General features: G+C 46.9%; 1 protein-coding gene across 1 annotated transcript in view; it reads left to right on the forward strand.

The window, feature by feature from the left end:
- The first annotated feature begins 11,570 nt into the window (after positions 1-11,570).
- The window catches only part of PDE8A (phosphodiesterase 8A), a 170,294-nt gene continuing 168,604 nt past the window's right edge, over positions 11,571-13,260 (forward strand). The window contains exon 1 of the mRNA XM_083586421.1: positions 11,571-11,941. Within this exon, the coding sequence (XP_083442547.1) occupies positions 11,876-11,941 (66 nt within the window). The 5' untranslated portion in view covers positions 11,571-11,875. The remainder of the gene's footprint in view (positions 11,942-13,260) is intronic.

Consider the following 13,260-nt stretch of genomic DNA (forward strand, 5'->3'; position numbering starts at 1 on the left):
AGTTCCAGGGAAACAGGGACACTTGGAAGAGTCTGCATGGTGGTGGAAGGGGTTTCCTCCCATTCACATTAATGTCCCTCTAAAAAGGTAAAGGGACCCCTGACCATTAGGTCCAGTCGTGACCAACTCTGGGGTTGTGGCGCTCATCTCGCTTTATTGGCCGAGGGAGCCAGCGTACAGCTTCCGGGTCATGTGGCCAGCATGACTAAGCCGCTTCTGGCGAACCAGAGCAGCACACGGAAACGCCGTTTACCTTCCCGCCAGAGTGGTACCTATTTATCTACTTGCACTTTGACATGCTTTTGAACTGCTAGCTTGGCAGGAGCAGGGACCGAGCAATGGGAGCTGATCAGCAAGTCCTAGGCTCTGTGGTTTAACCCACAGCGCCACCCACATCCCAATGTCTCTCTATGTGATGTTTTCCCCCCACATAAAGGGACACGGGTGGCACTGTGGTCTAAACCACTGAGCCTCTTGGGCTTGCCGATCGGAAGGTTGGCAGTTCGAATCCCCATGACGGGGTGAGCTCCCGTTGCTCTGTCCCAGCTCCTGCCAACCTAGCAGTTCGAAAGCACGCCAGCGCAAGTAGATAAATAGGTACCACTGCAGTGGGAAGGTAAATGCTGCTTCTGTGCTCTGTGGTTTCCGTCACGGTGTCCCGTTGCACCAGAAGCAGTTTAGTCATGCTGGCCACATGTCCCAAAAAGCTGTCTGTTGACAAACACTGGCTCCCTCAGCCTGAAAGTGAGATGAGCGCCTCAACCCCATAGTTGCCTTTGACTGGACTTAACCGTCCAGGGGTCCTTCACCTTTACTTTTTTTTCCCTTCCTACTTGCCACCCCAGAATAAGGGGCAACCTGGGCTGTGCACAGAGCACCCCCTTCCTGATCCTGGCCAGCGTGGGATGCACCCGCCCCAGATCCAACCCCAAACCAGTGTGGTGACAGGATAAAGGCTTTTATAGGGGTCTTCATCCCCTCCTTGAGGGCTCGATCCTGAGAATGCCGCTTTGCATGGGTTTTCCCTGCAGCGAAGGTACTTGCAAAGAAAAGAGGCACACTGAAGCATGAGCACTGAACCTTCCAGCTGGTGAGTGGACAATTCAATCCTTTTTTTTTTAATCATGATTTTTATTGAGTTTTCCATGTTTCATTTCATCAACTTCCTTCCATCATTCTTTCTGACTTTCCTATTATTTTAACATATTTATCACATTTCTATAATCACTTCTTTACCATATATAATTATTTAACAATCACCCTCTCATTTGTAAATTAGCTCCTTCTCTCCACATTACAAAACATTTCACTTTAAGGCTACAAACGTTTCCAGGTGCTTACAAGTTTCTTTCAAATAACTTATAAATTTGCTCCAGTCCCTTTGAAATCTTTCGTCGGGTTGATTCCTAATTTTCTCCATCAACTTCGCCAGTTCCACGTACTCTACCATCTTTATCTGCCAGTCCTCTGGGGGGGGGGGAGCTCTTGCTGTTTCCATCTTTGGGCCAGGAGCACTCTTGGTGCCGTTGTGGCGTACATAAATAAGTTTACACCCTTTTGGTGGATTTCCTCGTCAATTAATCCTAGCAGAGTGGAGGATTCAATCCTGCTGGGGTCTGCTTCCCACGTGCGTTCCTTGCTGGGAAGGAACTGACAGCCTCAGACCACTCTGGGCAACCTGATCTAATCCATGATGAGACTTTGTCTCAACCCAACTTGGCCCAAGGCCCAGATCACCCTCCAGTGGTCTGATTCAGTTCCAGCTTAGGCCCAAGTCACTGTACAGTCCTGGTGGCAATCACTCAATGAAAGTAAAGGGGTATGCTTCATGGTTGAGAAGGGATTCGAACCCAGGTCTCTTCACTTCGAACCACTTTGCCACAATGGTTCTTTACACTGAAAAGTCTGTGTGCCGTTGTAGTTCGAGTAAGGTAAAGGTAAAGGGACCCCTGACCATTAGGTCCAGTCGTGGCCGACTCTGGGGTTAGACTCATCTCGCTTTATTGGCCGAGGGAGCCGGCATACAGCTTCCAGGTCATGTGGCCAGCATGACTAAGCCGCTGCTGGTGAACCAGAGCAGCGCATGGAAACGCCGTTTACCTTCCCGCCAGAGCGGTACCTATTTATCTACTTGCACTTTTGTGCTTTCGAACTGCTAGGTTGGCAGGAGCAGGGACCAAGCAACAGGAGCTCACCCCGCCGCGGGGATTCGAACCGCCGACCTTCCGATCGGCAAGCCCTAGGCTCAGTGGTTTAACCCACAGCGACACCCGCGTCCCGTGGTTAGAGTAGTAGAATGGCTTTATGAAAATCAGTTTTATTTTATATTTCACATTGATAGCCAGCCCTTCACCACGTGGTCCCAGGGCCAAAATAACTATCCAAAATACAACAGAAAACATGGGCGAAGGTCTCATTTTTCCAGTCTTCAATTCAGTTCTCATGAATTCAGCATTGGCTTGCGATTCTTTTTAAATATATATTTATTGACTTTTCAAAAATACAGCTTCAAGGAAGTCTAGAGAATGTACAGATCAGAAAAAGAAAAACAGTAACTATGCGAAGTGCAAATTCAGATTAAATCATCAGCGTTGGAAAATAAAGCAATTTGTTCCTTTAAAAGTCCTCATGAAAATCCACCAGCATTTCAGTGTCAATTCCTGCTAATATACCATTTTTTATTTCAGTTTCCTGTAACGTGCATTTCTGCAAAACATTTTCCCATAACACAATGCATTTTTGGTATGTTGTTTTTACTAATTACACACACTCTTTACCATAGCAAATGCATTTTTAAGCGGGGAGGGGGTGGCTAAAAAAAATTGAAAAGTTGGAAGTAAATGGGGAGAAAGAGAACATGGAGCACGTATTTTAAACAGATGAAAAATAGGCCTTGAAAATATGCAGGATTGCAGCCTGAAATCAGTAAGGGATGTTCGCGAGAGAGTTTTGCTCCGCACGCCAATCCTGCAGCTCCATCACGGCTGGATTCATTTTCTTTCACGGAGGGGAAAGATGGCAAATTGATACATAAAGCGAGCCGCAAGAGCTGCCGCTGACCTTGACAAAGAACCAAAATAAACCGGTTATCAACAACACAAAGCAATTTGAAATTTCGGGTTGGCCGGCTGCCTCCTTCCTTCCCAGAATGAATGAACTCAGTAGGGAATTTGCAAGTGAGTTAAAAAAGCAGATCGCTAGCTCTTTATAAGGAGTGGAAGAAAACAGTCCTCATCTATGGGCAGGTTGGGCTCAGATCAGCATGTGCTGAAAAGAAAATAGAAATCGCTATGCTTGGGGGAGCTGGCAAGACAGGGACATCGAAGGACCCCTCCCACTAAGGCCAGACCACAGGACTCTGCTCAGGAGTTTTTACTCCTGCTGAGCACCAAGGCAGGATTCTGCTATTCCAGTTGCCCCCACCCTGTTCATCAGGCTGCATAGGAATGGGTGGATCTGTCTGTTCTGATTTCTCCTTCTTCTCCACTCTTACTTTCCGCTCATCACTTTTCCACATCACGTGGGGGGGGGGGTTCAATTTTTAAAAATTAAAAAGAAATTGCTCCTGAAAAACGCATCCATGTTTATGCACAAATACATGCATGCTTCTCGTAAATAGACACGTTTTCTGTGCAATTCTGCCAAATTTTTGCATGCATTTTTTGCTAAGGAGATGCATGTTTATTTTATTTACTGTATTTTTCGCTCTATAAGACGCACCAGACCACAAGACGCTTACCTAGTTTTTGGAGGAGGGAAACAATAAAAAAAATATTCTGAATCTCAGAAGCCAGAACAGCAAAAGGGATCGCTGTGCAGTGAAAGCAGCGATCCCTCTTGCTCTTCTGACTTCTGGGATAGCTGCGCAGCCTGCATTCGCTCCATGAGATGCACACACATTTCCCCTTACTTTTTAAGAGGGGAAAAGTGAGTCTTATAGAGCAAAAAAAATTATTTTTGTATTAGTTTTCTATTTCCCCTTTCCTCTAAGGAGCTTAAGGCGGCACTCGTAGTTCTCCTCCTCATTTTATCCTCACAACAGCCCTGCAAGGCGGGTTCGGCTGAGAGTGAGTGAGTGGCCCCAGATGAGCTTCATGTGGCTTAGGGGGGATTTGAACCCGGGTCTCCCAGGTCCTAGTCTAACACTCTAACTAATACATTCTTTTCATTAACATATGTATTTTTAGGCTAAATTTCCCCCAATAAATCCATCACCATCGTTGTTGTTGTTACAGTGGTACCTCAGGTTACATACGCTTCAGGTTACAGACTCTGCTAACCCAGAAATAGTGCTTCAGGTTAAGAACTTTGCTTCAGGATAAGAACAGAAATCGTGCTCCGGCGGCGCAGCAGCAGCAGGAGGCCCCATTAGCTAAAGTGGTGCTTCAGGTTAAGAACAGTTTCATGTTAAGAACAGACCTCCGGAACAAATTAAATACTTAACCTGAGGTACCACTGTATTGTTATGGTTGTTATTATTATTACTATGCTTACATAATACTTCTCCAGATGTTGGGGATCTACTGCTGCCTTGTCCCATGACTGTTGGCTATAATGGGTAGCGCAATAATAATAATAATAATAATAATAATAATAATAATAATAATAATATTTTATTTATATCCCACCCTCCCCAGCCGAAGCCGGGCTCAGAGCGGCTAACAACAGTAAAACGATACAACATTCTAAAATCGTTTCATTATAAAATCAGTTCAAATCAGATTAATGGCAACCATTGGGCTAGAGTTCTGTGAGGATTGCCAAAGGAGGGGGTCAGGCTGTGCCTTGGCCAAAGGCCTGGTGGAACCAGGAACCAGTCCAAAAAGCATCTATATCTATTTTTATTTTATTGCATTGATATCCCACCTATTTCTCAAAGGAGCTCAAGGTGCCGCACATAGTTCTGTCCCACCCCCATTTAATCCCCACAACAACCCTGTGAGGTAGGTCAGGATGAGAGACAGTGACTGGCCCAAGGTCACCCGGTGAGCTTCATGGCTTAGTAGGGATTTGAACCCAGATCTCCAAGGTCTTAGTCTGACTCTCTAACCACTTCTTTCTTCTTTCTGTTCTTATCCTGAAGCAAAGTTCTTAACCCAAGGTCCTATTTCTGGGGTAGTGGAGTCTGTAACCTGAAGCATATGTAACCCGAGGTACCACTGTACTCTATTCCAAACTTAAAAATGGAAAGCATAATGCTGGTGGTCAACAAAAGAGCTTTAAAGACTCTCTCAAGGCAAATCTTTAAAAATGTAGTATAAACACCGACAACTGGGAAACACTGGCCTGCGAGCGCTCCAGTTGGAGAACAGCCTTCTAAGCAACATGACCTACCCCTACTGTCCTACAACCACCTGAGTATTCACTCTGGATGTGAGCCGAATAATGTCCAGCGGGCCAGCGGCTTTCAGGCTGGAAGGATTCTGGCTCGATAAACCTTCACACCCTCGGAAAGCACCCTCCAAATGTTTCAACGTCACTTTTCAAAATGCAGGAGTCCTGTTCCCCCTTTGTACCCGGCCCTTCTAAGCGGCAGCCCGCATCTCTTCGCAACCTCTTTCTTTCGGAGCGGTTATCAGTTTTATTTCTCCAGAGGGGGGGTTGTCTGGGCTGACGTGGAACGGACCCGGTAACACGTTGTACCATTCTCCCTCCCTGCCTCCCTGCTTGCAAGCTTGGTATTCCGAGTACCTTATCTGAGCAGAAAGAAAGTCCACGGCGGGAGAGAGGCAGGGCAAGAGGGGAACTGGAGAGACGGGGCTGGCCTCCTCTTTCGGATCTGCTTATCAAGCGAGAGAAGCAGAGAACTGGGCAGACTCATTCCGATCCATTTCCTTTTGATTCGAGCCCGTCAGTCCGTCAGTCAGTCCATCAGTCTGTCAGTCACACAGTACAGTGTGTGATGGCCTGGGATTCAGACTCAGAGGCTGAACCTGAGGAATCCCAGTCTGCACAGGATTCCCCGCCTCCAGAACCAGCTGAGACAGGGCTGGGGCTTGAGCCTGAAGGGTCTTCACCTGTGCTGGGTCCTCAGGTGCAGGCATCAGCTGAGTCTGCTCTGGCTCTGAGGTGATGGAGGACCCTTTGCCTGCAGGTGCTCCACTCTCAGCCCCGTCAGAGGAAGCGGAGGTTGCCTCTGGGTCCAGTAACCCTCCAGCCTCTCCTGAGCTGCAGAGGCTCAGGGCAGAGAGGCGGAGGGAACTAAGTTCCCGCAGGAGGAGTGCTCACCTCCAGGCCAGGGGAGGCGAGTCACCAGAGGATCGAGGCCGCCCTATGCCTCGGGGCAGATAAAAGCCAGCCAGCCCCAGTCCCAAGTTGTGGGAGCAACATTGCTGGTTGCTAGTTCCTGTCTGAACCCTGTCCTGCTTTCCTGCCTGAGCTCCTGACCCGCCCTGGCTCCCTGCTTGCTTGCCTGTTCCTGACTTCACCGACTCCCTGCCCTGCACCCAGCTTCAGCTACTACGGACTGCCTCCACATTGCACCTTTGACCACGGACCGGACTTGGACCTCGCCTCTCGGGTAACCCACGGGAGCAACACACAGTGGTACCTCAGGTTAAGAACTTAATTCGTTCTGGAGGTCCATTCTTAACCTGAAACTGTTCTTAACCTGAGGTACCACTTTAGCTAATGGGGCCTCCCACTGCCGCAGTGCAATTTCTGTTCTCCTCCTGAAGCAAAGTTCTTATCCTGAGGTACTATTTCTGGGTTAGCAGAGTCTGTAACCTGAAGCGTCTGTAACCTGAAGTGTCTGTAACCTGAGGTACCACTGTACAGGGAAGTCATCTAATTGGCTTGACAGACTCCCCATCTGAGGTTTTGAAACAGGTTGCGATGGTGGGAGTATAGTCTAGTCCAAGCAATTTCTGATCTTGTTCAACTGCCTCTTGCGAGCCAGAAAAAAAGAGGACAGGATAAAAGGAATGAAATGCTTCATGTTCAGCCAGCTAGCTATCAAAGACGATCTAGGGAAGTCAGAGTGAACGAAGACAGGGCAGGGTTAGCAGAGGTGGTTCCAAAAAGCCGGCCCTACCATTGGGTGGAAGGAAGTAGTCACCTCAGGCAAATGGGCCTTGAACTTTGAGGTCTTTTGGCCACCGGGATAGAAAAAAGTGAGGGCCCTTACCAGAGAAGACTGGCAAATGAAACTATTGGACTATGCCAAAATGGCAAAACCGACCGGAAAGCTCAAGAACCAGGAAGACCAAAACTTTAATAAGGAATGGGGGAAATTTACAATTTTCCTTAAAGACCACTGTAAGCAGTTGAAAACGTTAGCGTGATTGCAATGACACTTGTAATGTAACGAGAACTATGGATACAATGGAGTTATAAAAAACACACACTTGGATTACAGTGGTACCTCGGGTTAAGTACTTAATTCGTTCCGGAGGTCTGTACTTAACCTGAAACTGAAGCACCACTTTAGCTAATGGGGCCTCCCGCTGCCGCCACACGATTTCTGTTCTCATCCTGGAGCAAAGTTCTTAACCTGAAGCACTATTTCTGGGTTAGCGGAGCCTGTAACCTGAAGCGTATGTAACCCGAGGTACCACTGTATTATTTTTTTAAAGATGCAGTAGAAGTGGTTTAATAACAGAACTCACAGAGGGGAAGGTGGGAAGTCCACAGTTACAAGATTCTCCCAAATGAGAGTAGACCCATTGAAAATAATGAACCTGAGTTGGTTAAATTCAATGAGTCTACTCTGAGTTCTAGCACGGGCTACAACCCCATAACTTTTCCCTTTCTTTCTTCGCTTCCGCTGGGCCTCAGAAGAGCAGAGAGTTAATCTGAAAGATTCCTTTCTCCCTATGAAACGTTGCTTCATTAAAGTGATTTGAAATGTATGCTTCACAGACCTGGTTGACCTTTCCAGCTATTTGATCATTTTATTAATCCTAAAAGCTTGAAAGGATCAGTCCAGGGGAAATGGATCTTGAAATCAAAGACCGTTGCCAAAAGAAGGGGCCTGACCTTTTTCCGGGGTGGGCAGGAGAGTTTTGCAACCAAGAAAAATGCCCCCTATTTGGGGGACATCGTTCATCTGCAGGCGCCCGAAGATCTCGGAGGCAGGCATGACGTTGGCCCCCGAAATAGCCTGAGGCAGGAGTTTGCTCAGGCAATCGTATAATATTCTGTCTTTCCTGGTTGCAAGCGTCCCTTTGCCCCAGCCATAATAAAAGAGCTGCAACTGAGATACGACGAGTACTAAGCCTCACAGCAGAAATTAGTGGGCCGTGAAGAAGATAAAATTAAAGAATTCAGTTAACAGAGCCAAATCTGGATAACTGTGGACTCATACACGGGGGTGCCAACTTGAATAAAATATTAGGGGGGCCCAGGTATGCCCTGCACCACAAAACCAAGCACATACACCATTTGAATGGCAATGCCCATTAGCTTTGTGGGTGGGGGGCTGGCCCCCTCAAATATTTTATGGGAGGGAGGGAACTCAGTCCCTAGGATTTGACTTCTATGGTCTCGTGTTTTTAAGGGGAGAGCAGCCATGGCTTGTTTGTCCCAGAGTTATCTTTGTGGTAGGGATGAGGAATCTGTGGCCTTCTAGACGTTGTTGGCTGGGGCTGATCGGATGTCAGAGACTAGTATGACTCTGAAGAGGGAGGAATGTAGTCACAGACAGAGCAGCCTTTAACAGAGGAAGAAGGGGAAGATTCGCCCCACTCTTCCTTCAACGTTCCCAGAAGCAGAGAGACCAGCAGATTCAGAGGCCGTACAGTCAGGGAAAGAGTTGGACAGTTTTGAGATAGTAGCTAGGCAACCAGGAGGGAGTGTATTAGCCCTGTCCCTTTCTCTCTCAGTAAAGGTGGGGCAACAACGACTGGGGTTTGAACCCTAACTGAAATGGATCTAGATAGTCAGTATCCTTCAAGAAGCTTGAGGCTGAATTACTCTCTCAAACCACTACAGTACTCTTATTTATCAAAAGAGAGGCTTTTCTTCAGGGGCGGAAACAGCATCACTTCTTGAGTGTTCAGGCCCCTGGGATATCACTTGTGGGGTGCCTCAGGGTTCTGTCCTCTCCCCCTTGCTTTTTAACATATGAAGCTGCTGGGAGAGATCATCAAGGGGTTTGGGCCGGGTGTTCATCAATATGCAGATGATACCCAGCTCTACCTCTCCTTTAAATCACAACCAGTGAAGGCGGTGAAGGTCCTGTGTGAGTGTCTGGAGGTGGTTGGAGGATGGCTGGCAGCTAATTGATTGAGGTTGAATCCTAACAAGACAGAAGTACGGTTTGGGGGGGGGACAGGGGACGGGCAGGTGTGGAGGACTCCCTGGTCCTGAATGGAGTAACTGTGCCCCTGAAGGACCAGGTGCGCAGCCTGGGAGTCATTTTGGACTCACAGCTGTCCATGGAGGCACAGGTCAGTTCTGTGTCCAAGGCAGCTGTCTACCAGCTCCACCTGATACGCAGGCTGAGACCCAGCTGCCCACAGACTGTTGCATGCTCTAGTTATCTCCCGCTTGGACTACTGCAATGCTCTCTACGTGGGGCTACCTTTGAAGGTGACCCAGAAACTACAACTAATCCAGAATGCGGCAGCTAGACTGGTGACTGGGAGTGGCCGCAGAGACCATATAACACCGGTCCTGAAAGACCTACATTGGCTCCCAATACGTTTCCAAGCACAATTCAAAGTCCTAGTGCTCACATTTGAAGCCCTAAACCAGAAGGAGCATCTCCACCCCCATCGTTCAGCCCGGACACTGAGGTCCAGCGCCGAGGGCCTTCTGGCGGTTTCCTCCCTGCGAGAAGTGAAGCTACAGGGAACCAGGCAGAGCCCAGTTACATCACCCCTTGCCTGCAGAGCTGGCAGCTTCTCACCCTTTTTCAAACACCTTCCCTTGTGGAGTGTTCCCTCGGCCTCCTCTCCCCTCTCCTTGGGAGTCCTCTGGGCAGCTGCTGCTACCGTCCCTGGTCTCTGAGCTGCCTGCCCTCCTGCCCCCAAGAGAGGTGCCTCCTCACACTGCCCCACAGGCGCCTGTTCATTCCCAACAGCAAGGGCTGGCTGGCTGGGCTCCCTCGTTCACTTGCTTGTTTATTCCAAGGCCACCTCAGCTCCTGGCAACCAGCACCCCCTGGCCAGCCCCAGAGGCAGCATTCGCCTGGGGAGTCTGTAACAAGCAGGGCTGTTGCAACAAACAGCCGTGCAAGCCTTTGGGAGACAGAGACGCTGTTATGTCCTGAAGTTCTCACCCTGGGCCAGCAGGGGGATACTGTAGATAGTTTTCACTCAGGTCCACATATGCAAATAAGGAATTGAAAGTGACGTTCATTGATTGGATAGTTACAGAAAGTGGTTACTGTTGCGTTGTAGTGGAACTCTATATAAGCAGGCTGGCTGAACACTTCAGTTCAGTTCTGTTGTGGCCTGTGAATAAACAAGAGCTGTTTGAAGAATCGCTGTGTCGTCTGATATGTTCACTCACAACTTAACACTGGCGACATGCGATAGGGCATCAGGGGAGGGAGGGAAGGAAAGAGGGACAGAGGCCACTGTTGCCCACAGCACCCCTGACCGTCATTCAAGGCACCCCAGGATGCCACGGCACAGGGATTGAAAACCACTGCTGCAATTAGTTGGACCACTGCAAGCATTTTGTCTATGTTCTCAGGCCACTTAAATGCTCTGTTATGAGATGCTTTGGCCCATGTGGGAGGCTCCCATACTGTGGCTTGTCCCCATGAATTAATCTATGGGACTGCAATAATAACACTCTTGTTATTTTGGTTGTACCTACATCCAGCCCATTTTTCGGTCCTCTCCTTCTTGCTTCTCCCAAACAGAATTGCAGTTTCTCTAGATACATTATTCATCTCCAGTTATTGGAATGGGCTGCACATCCCCCCCCCCCTTCTTTTGGTCTTGATGTATAAACTTTGCCTAACAACAGCGGAGGGTTATATTACTGGAAGATCTCTCTCTTGATTATTTATTATTTAGACTATTTTGGTTCCAGTGTCTCACCAGTGCAAGCAAATTAAAGAGAAAATCTTTCTCCAAAGCAATTTCCTTCCTTCCTTTGCTCAGATAAGAGATCTTACCCAATGGCTCCGTGTCGAGGTTTCGGTTGTGTGTGCAAATGTACCAAAACGTGACTGCTAACCTGATCAATAGTTCAAAAAGCAGGGGATTCTTGTGTTAATTTTTTTTTCCATCGGTTGATAGTCATATTTAAAACATAACTCAGATGCATATGGTGAGAGCGACACAGAGAGATTTAGTAATTCATTCATCCCTTTTACCATTCCAAGGTTCTGCTTATCCCAACAACAATATTTACTCAGGCAGATAATAAGGCTTCAATGTAAGTTGACTTTATTACCTTCAGTGACGTGAAAGGATCGGTTGCCGGGTGACCTTGCATCTAGTTGTTTTTTTTATTATTATCCTAGACACATATCTATATAATCTAGAATAGCTCTGAGAGCAGAGAGGAGGAGCTAACCTGTTGAATTACTTCTGATTTGGGAAGTTGAAAAAAACAACACAATCTGATTTTTATTGTTGTTTTGTTTTTTAAAAAGCCAGTCTGCAGAATAAGATCAGAGAGGGGTTTGTGCAGGCAACAAGATCTATCCATCTCTGAGAGGGAAATACATACTCTCCCCTGCTCACATGTTGCGTGCTCCTTAACAAACCTATGAAGCGTGATTTGAAAATCTAGGATTAGACCAAGAGGACTTTAGGAGGAGGGAAAGAAACCACCACAACAAGCCTCTGAGCTACTTAACAGAAGTAGCTCAGTTCAACTGTCCTACTCCTGCTGGAGAAGCACTTCTTTTCTCTCCTGGGAGGCCCACTTTGATGTTTACACTGGAAATCCAAGCTTTTAAAATCAAGAGAGCATGGAGGAAAAGGAAGACACCGGAGCTATGGAAAACAGAAACGTTCTCAATGGTCCTCTGTACAAGGTGGGGGAAATTATGCATTTATTTCTCTTAATTTGGCAACAGAAGACTCCAGATAAGGACAGGAGGGGGCATGGGGGGGGGGGGGCCTGGAGCCTGCCTGCTCAAAATTGTGTACAAAGTCAGGGAGGTGAGGAACAAAAGAGGGGGACCAAGGAATCTTGAGTTGGGAATGCTGTGACTTAGAGAGAGGTAAACAGCAGAGTTTTGTTTTATTTGCTGTACTCTAAACTATATATTAAAAAAACGTACACTTTGGAAGCAAGCCGTTCAATCAGAGCCGGGCAGTCTGACTGTGTATATACAACCTCTGAACAAAATGGTGTAAACAGTGCTATTTTAAATAAAAATAAAAACCCACAGAGTAATAAAACTTTAGAAGGCAGGGGAAACTGTAAAAGTGAATGCTGAAGTTGCTGTCACATTTGTGGAAGGGTTATCTTGGAAAAAGGAGCAATATTTCTGTAATTGTGGGTGTGGGTGATTTCCTTAGAATTTTCTTCAGAATTTATGTACTATTTTGTTGCATTTCAGCCCCGCCCACCAAATCATTTGATGTAAAACTGAAGTTCTAACCCCACAGTCAATTTTAAGGATCAAATAAATGCCCTGGAGCTTCAAGTAACACTGAGATTTATATCTCATTGTTTGATTGTACGAAGAGACTGTGACAGAGAAGTGGGATATTCGCCCGAATCCAAACCTTCAACAAAACTTAACAAAACTGTTTTTAGGTGTCGTTTTTCTTTTAGTCCCGAACTTTGCTCCACTGTATCTCAGGGTAGTAAAATAGTCTAAGAACCGAATAAAGGGTGTGGTGTCAGAAAAAAACCATGTACTTCCCCAGATCCATGGGGCAATTCTTATAACCACATGTTTACTCTCATTTACCTTCGCTCAGACCAGAAAAAACATCCTAGTGGTAAAAATGAATAGATTTCTTGGGGTATTGTTGTTGTTGTCTCAGGTTCTTTGTGAACATTTTGTTTCTGTGTAAGTCAGGGATCAGCAACCTTTTTTAGACCATGTGAGGGGCTGGACTATATTTTTTTTGGGGGGGGGGAGAACAAATTATTATGCCCCACAAATAACCCAGAGATGCATTTAAAATAAAAGCACACATTCTACTCATGTAAAAACACCAGGCAGGCCCCACAAATAACCCAGAGATGCATTTTAAATAAAAGGACACATTCTATTCATGTAAAAACATGCTGATTCCCTAACCGTCTGTGGGCCGAATTGAGAAGGCGATTGGGCCGCATCTGGCCCACGGACCTTAGGTTGCCTACCCCACGTGTAAGTGGATGAAATTAAGGGGC

This window comes from Podarcis filfolensis (genome assembly GCF_964270895.1).
Source record: "Podarcis filfolensis genome assembly, chromosome: 14".
In the NCBI taxonomy this organism is placed as follows: Eukaryota; Metazoa; Chordata; class Lepidosauria; order Squamata; family Lacertidae; genus Podarcis; species Podarcis filfolensis.